At 41.8% G+C, this 18567-nt stretch overlaps 1 protein-coding gene across 2 annotated transcripts; it reads left to right on the top strand.

Moving 5' to 3' along the window:
- The first annotated feature begins 284 nt into the window (after positions 1-284).
- mapk4 (mitogen-activated protein kinase 4) lies at positions 285-18081 on the top strand. 2 transcript variants are annotated; one of them, XM_031308675.2, is made up of 9 exons: positions 285-406; positions 1754-3342; positions 3965-4140; positions 10203-10347; positions 11867-11949; positions 12145-12223; positions 13052-13271; positions 13472-13631; positions 15662-18081. In XM_031308675.2, the coding sequence occupies exons 2-9, from the start codon at positions 2976-2978 to the stop codon at positions 16613-16615; spliced, it is 2184 nt and encodes a 727-aa protein (XP_031164535.1). In that variant the 5' UTR covers positions 285-406; positions 1754-2975; the 3' UTR covers positions 16616-18081. The 2 variants fall into 2 exon arrangements, with proteins under 2 accessions (XP_031164535.1, XP_031164534.1); XM_031308674.2 differs by having other exon boundaries at positions 1751-3342.
- Positions 18082-18567: the final 486 nt, after the last annotated feature.

The raw sequence follows: 18567 nt of genomic DNA, 5'->3' as shown, positions 1-18567 counted from the left end.
TGTGAGTGTGTGAAGCCACTCCGGTCTGGTAGATGTATCTGAATCAGGGTGATCCCTCCTCTCCTCCCTCTCTCAGTCCTCTGACAGAAAGCGGACAGTCGCCCACAATAACCGGCTCTATAGCAGCCTATGGCTTATCTCATGTCGGCGGATCGCCCCCGGTGCCGTCCCGTACCGGCTGTTACCCCTCTATCATCTGAATCACACACACACTCACACACACACATACACACACACACACACACACACACACACACACACACACACACACACACACACACACACACACACACACGATAGATGCGGTCGTGTTTTACTTTCTTTGCTTCCAAAGGACCCGTATCTCTTACATCTTTCCCCCGGATCTTTGTTTCTGGACGCCAGGCTGCGGCTGCGTAATGCCCCGGTGAGTACTGATGGTTGCTGTTGTTATCTTTCTTTCTTCCTCCTCTTGTTATTGCACACCGAAGAGATACTGACATAGATAAGACAACGTCTTAAAGTCGTTTGAGGAGCCAATCTCTTTCTTTTTTTTTTTCGGAAATGGATCTTTATGTTTTATGCACTTCAACCTCACTGTTTTTGTTCTCTCAGAGGGGCGTTACTGGAGTGTATGGAGACACACAAAGGCAGCCGCATGAAGCTAGTGTGCAGAGAGGATGCAGCGTTTCCCATCTAAACTAAACTGCCCTAACGCCTGTTGGAGAGTAAATAGAGTCAAAGAGAGAAATAAATTACAGTCAGAGTACAACAGGATGTACCATTCTCTGTTCCCATCTACTATCGCCTGGGCTACATGATATTGGCTCAGTGCAGAGTATAGTTTCAATTCTTTGCCTTAATCAGAATTAAAGGCATAATTAATATAATAATTGCAAATTAATACATTTTACTGCACTGCATCAACCCACTGCAAATCATTCATATTTATAACATGTATTCTGGTTGCATAACCTGAAGAAATATGGAGAATAAACGCAGAGAGAGAACACCACGTGCCATCTCCAGTGGTTATGCATTATATATAAAGTTAGCCCAGTGCTGCACCTCCCACCCAGCAACACTGTCAACGCTCCCTCTCTCAGTCTCTCTGTTCTCCCCTTACACTCGTTCAGCCTCTGACAGTCAGCCTGACTGAGGCTAACATGAACATTGAGTGTGTTTGTAAGGATTTTGCTGTTAAAGAGCAGTCATTGTGTGCACATCCCCCATTTATATAAAGAAAGTGCGGGAGAGAGCTAATACTCAAGCCATGCCCTCAGGTCTTTGACAGCAAAGATATTGATTGATTGATTGATTGATTGATTGATTAATGTTTCAATTCTTACAGCCCAGGGATCTAGGGGTGCCGGAAAGTCAAGTGATTTAGTTTTTTTTAACCACTATATGACCTTTCAAAAGGTGGAAATAGAACTAAAATGTCAGGAAGATTGATTCACTTTTAATCTGACAAAATAAAGTTGAAAACAATGCTGCCATGATAATCCATTCCATCCTTTCAAATTGTCCCTCTGCTTGAAAATGTCAACAGCATCATATAGCAGATATTAAAGCATCATTTTAAATTGACGTGATTATCCTCTCTAAGAACATTAAGTTGCTGGTGTAGATTAGGTTACACTGTCATTCAGTGTTATGTAATGGTAACTCTCCTGCCACACAGACCCTGTTAACACACTGGCTCTGTTGCTGTGTAACTTTCATCTTTATCTTCTCTTCTGTTCACCCCATTTCCTCTTTTTCTCACCAGCAGCAGCAGCAGATGTGTTGAGCGACTCAGGTAATAGCAGTACCCTTCCACAGTGACCCCGGCCTGATGCTGAGAGCCCCAAATTCATGAGAAGGCAACAGGAAGCAGATCACTGAGGGATTAAACACATTTATGCACATGCACACATCGAGAGTACCACAGTTCGGGGTTTTGACCGCTGCCCAACTGTGGATCTCACACTGAATGATCTTGTCTGACTGACTGACTCCAGTATCATGGAAGAAGAGGAGGAGCTGACAGAGTCTCATTGAATTTAACTCACATAACCCCGCCTACATTTCTCCTGTCTCACTATCGAAGGCTTTGCCTGGTCAATGAGGATTACAGATTCATAACAAACAGCAGAGAGAGAAAGAGAGAGAGAGAGAGAGAGAGAGAGAGAGAGAGAGAGAGAGAGAGAGAGAGAGAGAGGGGAGTGCAGAGCCAACCATCCGCTTGCTGCTGTCCCATGATGCATCTACACAGCTAAGTGCAGGATCAGCCACACAGAGGGCTGTTTCTATGGATACCCCTGCCCTTGGTAGTATTAATAAGACTGACTGATATCCTGACTATCTGTGCGTGAAAAAATATGGTGAAAGATAGGAATTGCATCCCTGCAGCAGACTACAATGTCAAATAACATCTTTGGAGCAGAGAAAGATATTGTCATCATCATCACGTGCCAAGAGGAAAATCTTGAAGGAAAAATGTGTTATTTTTAAAGATGTACTGTGGATGCTCTACACTCCTTGTCCCAAACACCTCAGAGGTTGTTTTAAATGTGATACCTAGTAGATTCTCAGCTGGTTCAGTAAAAGGGTGATTTAATAAGAATCTGCCCACACAGGCCCAGAAGAGAGGGTGAAGATGATGCACAAATACACTTTTTAGGCCTGAAGGAAATATCTTCTTTTTATCTTTGTAATAGCCTACTGAGTACAGCTCAACATTCTGGATAAAATAATCCTACTGGAACTTTTGTGGGCCCCTACAACTTCCACTTCACCAGACTAGTTGTGCCACTGCACTTATGAGAGCAGACATCTACATGCTCCAGCTACCTATAAAGATCAGGTCTTTAGTTAAGGTTCTGGACTCACCAGCAAGATGTAACATCATGTGCATAAGACAATAACAAAGCACTTTAATAGATATTGTGGGGATCCATCAAGCTTGAGGTACCTGGAATCATCTGTCCCTAACACTTCCAGACTGAGCTATCATGGCTAGACAAGACACCCCCCTCTTCCTCCATGGTTTTGACCTAGGTGGTCACTTTGTTGACCTTCGACCTCTCGGCACGGGTGTTACAGGCCTGGTCCTCTCAGCTGTGGACGAGCGTAGTAGACAGCGTGTGGCCATCAAAAAGCTGGTGATGCGTGATGCCTTGACGGTGAAGCACGCTTTGCGGGAGGTCAAAATCACCCGACGGCTGCACCATGAAAATGTGGTGAGCGTTAATGAGGTTTTGGCGCCATATGGACTACCACTGCCCAGAGACCCGACCCAGCTGAGTGCGCTGTACATTGTCCAGGAGTGCATGGAGACGGATCTGGCTCGGCTGCTGGAACAAGGACCCCTTCCCACAGGTATGAAAGACAAAAGGGAAATAACATTCAGGAGAAACAAAAACTAAATATTATTTTATTTGAATTTGGACAGTTTAAGTCCCATTTTCATGACATGGTGCTTTTTGTTAAAAACACTACTGTTTTGTTGCTGCACTGCTGGCTTTGTTTACATTGTGATTTAGTGGATTTAGTGGCAGTCCTTTCAAGACTCTTTTACTGAGGCAGTACACAATTCACACATTTGAAAATCACATTACAATTTTAACCAAAATGTGTTGAGTCATTCATTCAGCTTGTTTGTTTCCTCTACATAAACATGCTCGGTAAGTATTGGAGTGACGCAAACCATCGTTTTAACATACTGTGCCACAACTGTTTTGTCTATATTTCAGAAGTCACACATTAGAAGATCAGAATTTTACCCCAAATCTGTACCTTCATTGAGACTTTCCTTCATTCATTAATGTTGTGTTTTATTTATGTCACTTTTGACAGGTTCAAATATGGATTAACCTATCTCTACTAGCTTTACTCAATTAAACATAACTAAGTTTAGAAATAAGTGTTGTTATGGTAATTACATGAGTGAGAATAGAAGTGGTGTGGTGGATCCTGATATCTGACTTTTTCCCTTGAACAGGTCACGCTACTCTGCTGTTCTACCAGCTCCTGAGGGGACTGAAGTTCATCCACTCAGCTAACGTCTTGCACAGAGATCTGAAGCCTGCCAACATATTCATCAACACGGACCAACTGCTGCTCAAGATTGGAGACTTTGGGCTGGCCAGGATAGTTGACCCTAATTATTCTCATAAGGTAAGAGAGAAATGCAGGAAAGTAAACCCACCACACACAAACACATATAGGCCTACTACAAGGACGTTTATACTCACATATACAGAAATGATGATGGTAGTATATGCTAGTAGTTGGATGTCTTGAAGTGAATGAGTGAAAAGACCGATGACCAAACATGACATATAAGCTGAAAGTTTATAATAATCAGCAACACTTACAGTATTCAAACATTTCCAGCCTTAATTACTCTTAGGGAGTTTTTTGGGGCATGTAAATGTAGCAAATGTGCCAAGTGTTCTTTTGACCAGAGGCCAGTAAATGCCTGTGAATTTTTTTCTCTTTAGGCTCTTTAAACAAGTTTTATATTGATTTTATAAATCCATAATATTCAGAGGACAAGCCAGCATAAATATGCACATCATTTTGTCCGTGTTTTTTTTGTCTTGGTACTTTTTAATACTTGTTCTACAAACATTAATCATACTATAAATATTCAAGCTAGGAAAGTTGAGAATGTTAGAAGGGATTTTTCACTCTCCTCATTGCTCTGACGCAGTGTGGGCCGGTCTGCTGCTGATGGATGAATTGGGATATTATTGTAATATTAAACATTGTCATGCTCCCGCCGGGGAGAATTATTTCCCAATTTATGGCAGCTATATGCATTACTTTTCAAGCCATTTGAGAAATTAGAATACCTAAAAATCCCTGCATCATTTAGGAAAAACATGGGGAAAAAAACATCCTGTAGAGCCTACATCCTATTTTGTATGTACAGTAATTGCTTTCCAACTGTCTTCATCATTCTGAAACCAGAACACAACACATGTTGAGGATGATATTTTTTCATTCCTGCCCCTTAAAAAGAGGCAAAAAAAAGGTAGGGCAGAAATTGCTAATCTTGAAACCTATGTTTGTTATACTATGCTGAAGTAGAGTTCACAGAATGAATGTCTAGCTGGCAAATCTGCTAAACTTGAATCCATCCCATAATAATTGGTCTGCTCTAACTGCAATAGAATTAGAAAATAGGAATAGGCAATAATAATGTATACTGCATGAGGAAAAATTGCATGGTTTTTGGCCCAAACTGCATGAGATTATCATGAAGTGGACATGTAAATGGGAGACTCATGGGTGCCCATATAATCCATTTTCATTCAGATATCGTGAGGTAAGAGGTCAAGGGACCCCTTTAAAAATGGCCATTCCAGTTTTTCCCTTGCCAAAACGTAGCCTTAGTTTGGAACATTATTTAGCCCCCTTCTAGACAAGCTACCAATCCAATGGAATCCTTACGTTGTCTAGTTTCACAGAACTTGTTACAGCCTCTGAAAGACAGTAAAGTCAGCCTAAAAGATTCAGGGCTTTTGAGAAAATATTTGGGGATGGAGCCCCAGAAACCACCCTGCCGCTTCGCCTCTGGACAGAAGTGCACAAACCCTTGTCCTTGTGTAGCAATGGATACAATATAGGATGGGATGCTGTTGCAAAATAATCCTACTATAGAAAATCAGTGGTTTGCACTCATGTCTGCCTCGCAATTGAAACACAGAATAATTGATGTCTGTCTGGTGTCCTCTCACTGTGGTGTGTTAGGTGACATTTTAGGCATCATTAGTCTGATTCTGACAATGATCCAGATTTCAGTCAAATACAGTCAAAATCTCAAACTTGAAACTGAAAAGTGTTTGAGGTGTAACTGTAACACCTAAAGATTCTACATGATGTGATTGCAGTACAGCCAAGTTGTCTTTTTCTACGACTGGCATCTCCGATTACATATCCCTATGTCTGATGTTGCCGACCCGTCTTTCACATAGGCCTCCTCTCTAGCCCAAACACTGCCATTATTGTAAAGTCTTCTTTCCAAACCTGGTATCAAGTTTCGTGCTAATCAAACCCTGTGATTAGCCTGTCCATTGTAGATAAAGGCTTCTGAGAGATTAATGTGACATTTTACTGCTCCATTGTGCTGCTTTTACTATGCACGAAGATCCCACAGTAATACTGTAACACTAGCAGGGCAGGCTGTGTGTGTGTGTGTGTGTGTGTGTGTGTGTGTGTGTGTGTGTGTGTGTGTGTGTGTGTGTGTGTGTGTGTGTGTGTGTGTGCGTGTGTGTGTGTGTGTGTGTGTGTGTGTGTCTGTGCTTGTGCGCATGCGTGCGTGCATGTTTGTATGTTTGTGTGCTTTTTGGGTCTGTGCATGTAAAAAGGGAGCTCTTGTGAAAGACGATCTTTGTCAGATTGGAACACGGGACTGGGGATCAGCTGGGTGCAGACACAGGGGGTGCGTTTGGATGGGAGAAGGAGGAGGAGGGAGGCAGAGAACAGATGAGGAGCAAGGGTGAAAGGAGGATAGATGAAAAGAACAAAGGCAGAGAAATGAGGGTGAGCAAAAAGTGCAAAGAGGAGAAACAAGGAAAGGAGGTACAAAAAAGAGATCAAACTGAAAGAAAAAGTGAGAGAGATTTGGGTCGTGCAGGACAGCCGAAACAAGGGTTGCTTCTATCTCAATGTGTGTGTGTGTGTGTGTGTGTGTGTGTGTGTGTGTGTGTGTGTGTGTGTGTGTGTGTGTGTGTGTGTGTGTGTGTGCGTGCGTGCGTGTGTGTGTGTTTGGATAGATAAATAGATAGATAGATAGATAGATAGATAGATAGATAGCAAGGGTTGATGTCTTTATTAATGTAGTTAGTGTTACACGTGTCTGTCATGTGCATATTTCATATACATATGCCTATAAACATGCATAATTCACATTAAGCCATTGTTGATTTATTGGAGATTTAATAAGTAGTGTACCTCAGCTCATACAGATAGTATTTTTTCCATGGTGGTGCAGTATCAGACTCTTCCTTTGCAGATGTTAGCCTCAAAGCTTTGATAACAGGGATGCATTAATAACCAATAAGACTGCTGGCTGCACATTACAATCTAATTTTAAACTGCTGACATGGTTTGAATTGTTCTTGGATATTGGGAGTTAGTTGGGAGTCTGTCCCAGCTGATGTGCCTGTTAGCCAGCAGCACATCAGTCATTTTTCATTAGCATTTGGATTGTATTACCAGAGTTATGGGTGTGTGCTTGTGTGTATGACGATGTGTGTGTAAGAGTATGCTGGGCTGTTTGTGATGCAGTGTTGACACCAAAGCAGATGCCTGTACTGAATGTGCTAGCATTCTCTCTCTTATTTAATGATGCAAATTCAAAGAGCTGTTTTTTCAAACATTTTTGTGGTAAAGGCAGTATTGACTTCAGCTGTGATGTGAAATTCACAAATGGTATTAACTTTCATATTTGGCCATACAACAAGACAGGTGGCTCTGTTTTATGTCTTATTTGTATTGATTTCAAGTAGGGTCCTTGAATCACAGTCAATCTTTATCAGTGAGATTGGCTAGTTTAGACTTCTAGTTCTCACCATTGAATGACCTTTTTTCAATGACTTATAATCACTCCAAAGAAATCCCTCCTACCTTTCCTTAGTGTTTCTATTGTAGCTTACATGGTCTGTGTTATCACAGTGGTTTTGTCAGTACACTGGGACTCTGCAGTGCATCGAAATGAGGCTGTTTGACAAGCTGTCTAGATGTAAGCCTCTGACTACACAGACAAACATTTACTCAGGCAAAAAGAGATGACAGAAAGGTTGAGAGGAGAGAGAAAGGAAACAGAGCCCGAGAAAACATTATTTGTTATGTTGTTTACTGTCAACACCAGTAGGAACTTTGAGTGTGTATGTGTGAATGTCACCTGCTGAGGCAGTGCTGGATCTGCCCAGAAATTATTCATGACCTGGATGAAGGAGAAAAGAAGGAGAGGAAAGGTGAATAAGGAGAGAGTATTTGAAAAGGAAGAGAAAAGAAGGGATGGAAGTGAGGAAGAGGGGAGCAGAGTGGACCTGTAAGTGACAAGAAGAGAAGGAGGGATGAAATAGGCGAGAAAGGAGGTGAAGCAGGAAGGGTGGTGAAAAGAAAGAGATGGGGTGAAGCGTTAAGAAAAGAGGAAAGGTAGGGGAGACAGTCATAGCTGCTGTGGTGACGTAGAGAAACACTGAGGTAAATTGAGATTAAGGGAACGGATGGAGAGGAAAGTGGGAGGTGATGACAGGGAAAAGGTTGAAAGGAAAGGAATGAAGAACGCAAAAAACATTTTATAATGCTGAAAATCTGTGGTACAGTGGTTAAAAGCAGTGTAAATATAGTTACAAAATGATATCTAGGTCTCAGTTTCACAAAATGATGCACATATGTGGATGTGCATCATTTTGTGAAACTGAGACTACATATGTTTCTTTTTCTGTTCAAAGTAGTTTCCAAAGCTGTTTTATGATTATCATCAAATACTATTACATCTTGAAAATGTTGTACTTTTGACACAAAACATGACCACTCCTTGAAAGACACTGTCTGTCAAATGCTTACCAGGAAGCAGAAAGGAGAGCTCAAATGTAGAGACTCATCAGCAAAAAGACAAGGTGAGTGCATGTTTGTCAGACCATCATTGAGCACTCAGGATCAGTTTCTGCTCTGTCATCTGTTGGCACACAGGCAGCGATGAAGGAGGGCATGGAGGGGAAGGGGAGGCGGTAAGTAAGGTTCAGTGTGGGCAGAGAAAGAGGGGGTAGAGAGCATAAAAGGAGTAGATAAGGGTTCACATGATGTTCAGGGAAAGAGGAGAGGAATGAAAGGAGAGGAAATGCAGCATAGGAGGAGCAAAGAAAAGAAACAGCACAGCTGAAGTAGAGCTGTAAAACTGAAGTTTAATTCATAGCTTATTATTCACAGCTACTAAATAGTGCTGTTTAATTGGGCAATGTATTTAATTTCTTGTATTCTAGAAGTAATGTAACTCCTAAGAAAGCTGGCCCGAAGAAACTCATAAAGCCATTTTGACACAAACATTTCTGGCAGGCTGAACTTCATGTAGGGGCACATTGCTGGATGGGATGTATAAGAGGGAACATCGGCATGGGTGGTCCACAATGAGTAAAGGCTCTGAGTCATGTCCTAAACATGCTGATTGAGGCACAATTCATTATAATTTCCTATAAAAAGTCAAATATGAAGAGGGAACTCATTTTTCAGCTGAAATACCACATAGAGGGGGAGATTGGTGAGTGGTGAGACAGAAAATAGGAAAAGAAGACTTTAGGAGAGGGGTGATGGGAGAGCAGAAGGGGAAAAGAGCAGTGAGGACAGAGGAGGGAGGGGTAGAGAGATGAAGGAAGGGATAGGATAAGGATCCCTGCCTAATTTTGGGGGCCCTTTTTCAACCATGAAAATTAGTTAAAGTTTTTTTTGGGACAAAAGTGAACAAATATAGAAAAAAGTGAACTTTATGTCCACAGTCTGAGCATATTTTGTTGTGCAGTCTATTATCTTCTAATACCATTAGTTTGAGCAGTTAACAAATAGAAAAAGGAAATTGAAAGGAATAGAAATATCATGGTGTAAGTGCAGGGATTTTGAGATTTTGAAATGGCGGAGAGTGGAGCCATTACAGAGAGTGAGAGGTGGAGTGATATATACAGTAAGAGGCAACAAGAGCATTAATGATGGCAACAGGGAAAAACTTCTCATTATACCTTAGATAAATCTGGTTTGTAAATTAATAAATTTGCCTGTGGGTCATCTCCATGCACACCATCATCACAGTGTTACACACAAGGTGAACAGTTACAAAACTAACAGGCAGGAGCAAGCCATGTCAGAGCAGCTCTAATGAGGGGATGTGTGTTGTTAAGCCGCAGAGCATCAAAAGCTCAGTGAAACTCAGTAACTGCTGGTAGAGATTCAGGGGAATGTTTCTACAGCAGAGCGTATCCAGAAGCCAGTTTCCATCCTCATGTAGCTGACATAAAAGTCTTTTGTCTTTGTGGTTGTACATCAAAATATATCTATGTGAGCTCAGAATTCCATTTTGTAGCTGACATTACCAACTGCGCGATGCTTTCACTCCAACAAAATAACTGACTTACAAGTACACTACTAAGAACTGGTAACAAGCCAATCTGTTGCTCTGTTCTGTTACTCTCTTTCTACTTTTCCCTCACTCATACCCTCACATGCTTATCCAGGGCTATCTGTCCAAGGCTCTGGTAACTAAGTGGTATTGTTCCCCACGTCTGCTCCTGTCCCCCAACAACTATACCAAGGCCATCGACATGTGGGCCGCTGGCTGCATACTGGCTGAGATGCTCACTGGACGCATGCTGTTTGCAGGTACCTCTGCTGTTTGTCATACAGCATCCACTAAAACACTCATGACCTTGATGTCCTACAGGAACACTATGATATTGCTGATCTTTAATTTGATGGCATAATGAAATAATAATATATCTTTAGTATTCAGCAGAAATATCCTAAAAGCCCTGCGAGATCTTTCTTTACCATCTTAGCAACAATAAACACCAGCCTAAATAAGATAGCACATTGAAATCAGGCTTCTTTTAGTAGTGAATACTGTAGTACAATCAGGTAAACCAGTTGTATTCAAACACATTGTGTGTCCTTTGTTGACTGTAAAGTTCTTACTAGCAGATATGCTAAAAAGCTGCTTAAAGACTACATCACAATGTGGCATCAAGTGAGAGCTAAGGAGAGTTTTTATGTCCAGTGTCCTCCACCACAGATACTTTATTCTCTTTCTGCAGGCTACTTCTTTGCCTGACCAGAATAACAATGATGATAGAGAAATTCTTGCTTTCTGAAGCAGATGTAGTTCCTCCTGACAGGCTGATTTGACCTCCACCAGCCCTCTACGCCACAGGAGAGATAGTGCCATAAACTCAATCGTCATTTGTTCCCTGGTGTTTCGCTCTGCTAGAATTTCACACATGGACTGTTAGAACTGCATTTCACTTCATCACTGAGTTAACATGTCACAACTATTTAATATAGGCATAGGGGAAGCAATGCACTCTCATCCAAACACACTATCACTGTTTGCTTAGTTCTTAGTGGTGGATGTGTTGATATAGCACCACCTGCTGGTGCCCATTAGCTTGATGAAATTTTTAAAGGATAAAAGGTTTGAGCATGCTGTGTGTCTGGTGACACCACAGTCAGTGACTTCAAAATAGTGGTTCATGTCATCTGTAAAATGCACTTCAGGGACTTTTCTAAGAGTTGAGCTTCACAGCATCTTATTCCTCCCAGGTTTTATACGACCCCCAGCCTACTCAGCTAGACGTTTAGGTAATAGAGTTTTAACATAAGGATTGGGTCATATTTCGGGTAAATGTCTGCCAATATTAGAAGCGTGTGGGGCTTTTATATAACCTGCAAAGAAGTGCTGCCCAACAGGTTGTACTGCAGAAACAAAAATTCCCTGGTGCATAAAATGCTGGACCTACTGTGGCCTCGCAGTTAGGATGTGACCAAAAAAACAACAAGCCTGCATTTTCAACCTTTACTATTCTACCAGTATTTGATTTAGGATGGATTTACTCTTAAACAGATCAATAATCAGATGAAGGAGGGAAAAATGAAGCTGCAGAAAGTAACATTTAATGTGATTTCAGTAATTAAAATTGAAGTGGGTTTTTATAATATTTGTGTCTTAGAGTTATCTTATCTGCATAGTTTTTATTGAACATCCTTGCCTTACTATTTCTTTCACTCGACAGCTCACACCTCCTAGTTATTCCTGTTTGACTCTAAGTCACCTTTTTTCTGCTTATGTAACTGATCCTTTGTCTCTTCTCTGATTGTCTCTGATTGGCCGGTGCCCTTTCCCCAGGAGCTCATGAGCTGGAGCAGATGCAGCTGATTCTCAACACAGTGCCGGTACTGAGAGAGGAGGACAGGCAGGACCTGCTACAGGTGACGCCTCAGTGGCTGCTGCTAGTGATATGTCTGCAAACTGATTTGTTAGATGTGCACACAGCTCTTTTCAACATCGGCCCTACATGTGTGTTGCTTTCAACAACAATATGCTTTATGCTTATAGTAAGAGTTAACTTAGTTGAATGCTGTGTCAATATGCAAATATTAAAATCTGTCCTATCCTTTTCCCAGGTGATGCCTTCATACGTCAGTTATGGATGGAGAGTCAAGAAACCCTTTTCTGGATTGCTGCCTGAAGTGGATGCTCAGGGTGAGTGGAGGGAAGTAGGAGAGGAGAGTAGTGGTGAGAAGATGTTGGAGAAGCAGTATGAAATAAAAAGGGGACAAATAAGAGTAATGGAAGATGTAAGGAGTAAAAAAGATACAGAAGACAGCAGCTTCTCTGAGTTGAAGAGATGATAGAGTAGGCTGTAAAGGTTTGGAGGTGGAACACATATACAGTAATCTAGCCCTGAGAGAGTTGCATGGGAATATATTTTATTAAAGTGCTCATATTATGCTTTTTGACTTTTTCCCTTTCCTTTATTGTGTTATATATCTTTTTTGTGCACGTTATAGGTTTACAAAGTGAAAAAGCCCAAAGTCCACCCCAAAGGGACTTACCATCTTCCAGATAAAACACTGTTCACAAACTCCTCCAACACAGCTCTATTGTAGTCCAGTCTTTACTTCCGTGACGACCGTACGTCACTTTGTAACACATGTTATAATGCTCGCCTAGATGCTAGCGTGGCACGCCGTCATACTCTGCTTCTGACTGGCTAGTAGTCCTTACCTAGCTACTGTGCATGTGCGACTCCCAACAAAGATGGAATAGAAGTGTGATGCCTCGCTCTGTAGCTAAAACAGAGAGCTCAACACACAGGGTGAAAAGAGGAGCTGCAGCAATGTGCAGTACAACAAAAAGATGGTGTTTTTTTTTTTCAAATTAAACCATGTAAACATATTCTGATATAACCTCTAAATACAATGATGAACCTGAAAATGAGCATAATATGAGCACTTTAAGAATACACTTTATGGACACTACATTACACCCTCTTCCTCCCCCACTGATCCCTTCCTCTTCTTCTCTCAGCTGTTGACTTCCTTGAGCGTATTTTGACCTTTAACCCCATGGATCGGCTGACAGCTGAAGCAGCGCTGTCCCATCCCTTCTTCCAGCAGTACTCCTGTCCAGAGGATGAGCCCACCTCATCACATCCCTTCCGCATCGAGGATGAACTGGAGGACAGCCTCGTCACCGAGCAGAGCCTCAGCAACAGCAACAGTCAGGCCTGCAGCATCCACTGGGAGAGGTCTGTACATTTACATTTTTATACGCTGGTATTTATATATATTGAAAAACTGAAGAAGATTTTTTTTTGGAACAGAGAAGTCTGGCAAAGAATAATGACTCACAAGAAACTACAAAAGATTCACACTGTAAATATACTGCATATACTGCAACTAATACTACACAGACTAATATGAGTACTTCATTTCTGCCCTCTTGCAGGTACGAGAATAGTTTATCAACAGATGTGTCCTGGCAGCAGTCAGATACAAGGTGTCACTGCATGCCCCCTGGCCACTTCACCTCCTACCTGGAAGACACAGAGGATGAGGAGGTGCAGAGAGACCCCCGGGCCAGTTCCACACTGTTAGAGGAGGCTCAGGTTGGATATGCTTTGTCATTTTCACCCATACTGACTGATTTGTACTTATAGTATAACCATTATTTTATTCTAAAGAAATGCAAAGTTAAGGATATTTAGTAACCAGGGGCGGATTGGCCATCTGGCAACTCTGGCAAATGCCAGAGGGACCGGACCATTTTTTTTAATGTGGGCCGGTCAGATTTTTTTTTTAACATACAAATAAATTGTCTTTACAGGCCGACAGCGCAGAGGACGGGTTTTTATCGCTTGCACGATTTCACTATGGTTATAATAATAATTATATTAATAAAAATAATAATAAATATTAGGCATTTGGCCAGTCAGCAACGGCTGGCCTGGTCCCGAGATGGGCCAACCGACCCAATCAGAAGTTACTCAAATTGGGACGTTCAGTCAAAATCAAGCAGATCACCTGCAAACGGGATCTCTGTTTGCAGGGTTCAGGCTGTACTGGTGTTACACCGAAATCTGTGACCTGAATCTGTGGTCGGTGTCCCCCTACCTCAACCTGAACCAAACCCTTGTCCCTAACCTTAACCGCGGAGGGGGGCGCTACGCTTTTAACAGAAGGGACACAGATCATGACGGGTCACAGATTTCGGTGCAACACTGGACTCTCCCGGTGATCATGCTGCTCTGGGGGACCGGCTGCGCAGCGAGAAGCCGCTGCTGACGGGCGCCAGAGCTCCGACTGCTGTCTGTGCGGTCGTCTGACTGCATCAGTATTAAATACTGGTTAAAAACGTCTCGTTGTCGCGTTAAATAGTAGTCTAATTCTGTGTTTTGGTACAGTTGGTTTTAACGCCTGATGCCAAGTGTAGGCCTATAGGAGTGCACATGACAACTCTGAACAAGCAGCGTCGCTCTGCTCCATCTTTCTGCTGTGCCCCATTCACGTAGTGTTTAGTTTTACACTATGTAGGTTAAACTCTGTAATTAATCCGCGGTTCACATGTATGCATGAACTGTGGTGGTCCATTATACTGTAGGCTATATTCAATGTCACTGATACTTTTTGATCAATAGAATGTAGAAAACATTACACTTCACAATGTTTTGTATCCATAACATTATTGTGTTATTGTACAATTTAGCAGTAAAAGCAGTAGCCAATGTAAGTCAATCCTACATTTTTCAACTTGGGAGCAAAACGTGCTCCTTTGGGAACAAAGTTACCATAAAGCCCTGTTCATGCTTATTAAACAACTGGACCTTGGGGTCAAGTGTTGTCGTCTCCGGCCCATGTCCCAGATGTGAAAGCCCCCTTACTGAACTACTGAATATAATAATAATCTATTATATTTTGTATTTTAAATTGTTACCTGCCACCAGAATTTTGTGATTTCCTTGCCATAAATATAGACGTTTTTACCATAAATTGGTGCCTAAAAATGTATCAGAATGCAGGAGTAAAAGTATTTTATCCTCAAAATTTCCAAAAGGCCAATTCTGAGCAAGGAAAAATCCTGAAGTATAATCACAGACAGCCATAACAACATTTTAAAATTGCAGAGTTAGAGAGTTAAAACAGATGAAAAGATGGAGAACCAGACAGACAATATGTACAGTGTCAACAGACAGAAATACGGACAATCGAACAGACAGACAGTGACAACAAAGAACATACTGTAGAGAATGACAGTAACAGCATACAAACGACATAAACAGACAGTATGTATACATTTGTTATAAACATGTGCTCTTTAAAAAGTAGTAAGCATTGTTTGCCAGTTACATTAAATGTTTAAAAATCTGTTACATAAGGTACTGCCTATATTATTTCACCATCTGTACACAAACGTAATTAGTGAATGCACGTGTCTGTGGGTGGGGCTCCATGGGCGAGGTAATGTGGGCTGGTGTGACTACAGTGCCAGGGCTGAAATTTTGTCCCAGTCCGCCCCTGTTAGTAACATATTAAAACCAGTCAAAGCAGCACAACACACAATAAAACTGAAATTAATTCCTCCTTCCCTATTTATCACCTTCTCCCTCCCACCATGCTATTCCCCATCTATCTTATATAGGTTGACCCACGCAAATATTCCCACAGCAGCTCAGCTGAACGCTTCCTGGAAAACTCTCACTCCTCTCTGGATCGGGCCTGTGGTTTGGGGTATGGGGAACTAGACTGTGGCCGCTCCTGTGACTACAAAGTGGGCTCTCCTTCATACCTGGATAAAATTGCCTGGAGGGAGGGCAAGCCTCAACACTACTCAGAGCCTAAGCTGATCCTGGATCTTTCTCATTGGAAGCGTAACACTAATAGCCTCCCTGTGCCTGCTGAGCCTATTGGTGACAGCGTGGAGGACCTTGGAATGATGAAAGAGGAGGCAGCAAAAGAGGAGGAAGAGGAGGAGACGGGGGATTTATTCCAGGAGATCTCTCGCTGGGTGGAGAGTACCCAGTCTCGCCTGCTCTCGCCCAGTCCCAGTCCTTTGGAGCTACGTTCACCCTCCTGCTACACCTCCTCTCCCCCTCTGCCTCTCTCCCCGACTGACCTTCCAACTCCAGTCTTCCACTACACCGAAGTTGTGCAGCAAACATCAGCTGAATATGATGAAGACAGACTGAGCCCACTTCAGCCTGTCACGTCTTCCTTTAACTCCCTTCCCTCACTTCTTCCCTCATCCCCCACCTCTCCGTTCCCCCCTCAGTCACCTCAAACAATGTCTCCCCCAGCCTCGCCACTTTTTCCTTCCCCAGAATCTCAACCCCTTTCCTCTACTTCCTCCATTTCTCAGCCAGTAAATGATGATTCCTTGGAGTCACTTCCTGTCAAGCAGAAAGAGCGGCTGTTCGACCTGGACGTGTTCATATCCCGAGCACTGAAACTGTGCAGGCAGAATAAGGAGAAAGCAGATGGGAAGAAAGGGAAAGAGGGGGGATGGAGGGAAGAAAGCAAACAGCCAAACATTAATCTAAAGGTTCCCAGGCTTCCAGAGCACAGGCCTCCACCACCGCAGACTCCCAACTCTTGATGTTGAATTTTAACTTCAGGTCCACCACAGTATAGCATCATATGGGTAGCACTTCCAAATTCTCATAGTGCTTTACATAGTGAGAGGTGTCCATGGTTGAATATGCTGCTTAAACATTAGACATTAGTGTTAGCAGTCTTTTTGTTACTATTGCTATGACACACTACACGCTGTGACTAAAACCCTCACTTAAACAAGCAATCCTGCTGCTTTGTCAAGAGGTGCTCTCAGGCAATAAGAGGTCAAAAAGCATTTGGGTTCAAAATGAATAGCTTAGCATTGCAAATATCAAGGGTTTGTTCTGGGAATATTTAGAAATAATCAGCTAATTAATGATTGTGGTATTTGTGGTTTGCTGTCATTTGTCATCTTAACGATGACTCCAACAAAAGTTAACCAGGCTATTGTGTACTGGATAACAGTAACCCACTGGAGTGGGATCACTTGGTTTGTTTTAAGTTTGCTTTAGATTTGTGTTTCTATACAAGATCCCTAGCTGTGTCAGTCAGTCATTAAATGTTTTCAAAATGTCAGATAGTCTTCCAATGGTGATGTTCACTGAATAATGATAATCACACAGGAAATGCTTTTTTCCCAAGCTGAATGTATTAACTGAAAAAGAATCAGTCTAATTATACTACGTGGTGAACCATGAGGATATTATTTGTTGCTATCTTAACCCTCACAGTGACTTAATTAGCTACGTCACTGCTACATGCCTTGTAAACTTGTATAAAACTGTTGTCATATTTAGTTCTATAATATATTTCTAAAGACTGTTGTTAATATTCTTTTGTCCAAAGTAGTTTTGCTGAATGCTAGGGCACATTTTTTTGTTTGAAGTGAGTTGTATTTTGTTTAAATGTGGAATGCTCTATCGTAATAATTTATGCTCTAGTTCAATCGTGAATAGTTTCAAATCATGTCTGTCTGATGCACCAAACAAGGTAATCCTCTGCTGTACACTTACTGAAATATCTGTGTATGTACCAGACAGCCAGCTATCTGTCATCATTCTGCTCACTTGTTAGCCACAGAAAGCTATAATGCAAACAACAGCAGCCTATATTGTGGAGACTGTATATCCTTTACAACCTTTATAGGAAATTCTTTGTACTCAAAACTCCTCAATGCTGCCCAGTCACCATATTAATACTGTATATGAAACAGAAAATAACCAAAACATATTTTTTTTAAATACTTTTCTATCCAACAAGGAAGACAGTAGACCCTCAGAATGTTACGTATTCTGGCATTTGATGTCTCCCCTCCAAGGTAACGAAATCAGGTAAAACATGTATGTTCTAAAACAGATGAAGGCTGTTGGCTTGTGCCTCGTGCTTTCTCAATCAGTCACATCTGACATTCACTTCACCCGTCAAACTAAAAAGCTGATAGTGAGCATATGGAAATGGTATTTAAACTATTCTGCTAAATCCATGTTATTCTGTAACCTAGAAGAAATATGTTTCACTGTTTGACATGTAATGCTCTGCTGTGGGTGTACCACATGTAAACAGTGTATGGGCTGGTCCGACTATTGGGAATGCCAGAGGAATAATACTGTGATGCATAAAACACACTGCTAGCACAGCAACAACACCCCAGAATAAGACATGTTTTATCTGTTCAATGATATTTAGTCAAACATCTGATACCCATTCTGACTAAAGTAACCTTGAGTCCATTAGCAACAAGTCTTTCATACCCTCTTACATATTCATTTTAATCCTCTGTCCACACACAGAACACGAGGAAGGTGATAGTGTGGCGTTGATAGTTGAGTTGAGTTGATATCCACCTTCCCACAATGCAGCCACTGTATCTCTTTCTCTGCTGTTAACAGCTATTAACTGTTAATGCTTATGTGAAGTTGATCTAAAAATGTTGACCGTCACATACACAGGTTGTGAGCAGATCATCGCTTGCACAACATAGTACAAGCCATACTT

This window comes from Sander lucioperca, chromosome 2 (genome assembly GCF_008315115.2).
Source record: "Sander lucioperca isolate FBNREF2018 chromosome 2, SLUC_FBN_1.2, whole genome shotgun sequence".
NCBI lineage: Eukaryota > Metazoa > Chordata > Actinopteri > Perciformes > Percidae > Sander > Sander lucioperca.
The sequence above is the reverse complement of the archived record's forward strand: the minus strand, read 5'-3'. Positions and strand labels throughout refer to the sequence as shown.

Bases quoted from the DNA above. Each gene is read 5' to 3' on its own strand.
- mapk4 (XM_031308675.2), top strand. From the start codon at position 2,976: ATGGCTAGACAAGACACCCCCCTCTTCCTCCATGGTTTTGACCTAGGT. The intron at 3,343-3,964 runs GTATGAAAGACA...TCCCTTGAACAG, and splicing joins ACAAGGACCCCTTCCCACAG to GTCACGCTACTCTGCTGTTC. The intron at 10,348-11,866 runs GTACCTCTGCTG...CCCTTTCCCCAG, and splicing joins TGGACGCATGCTGTTTGCAG to GAGCTCATGAGCTGGAGCAG.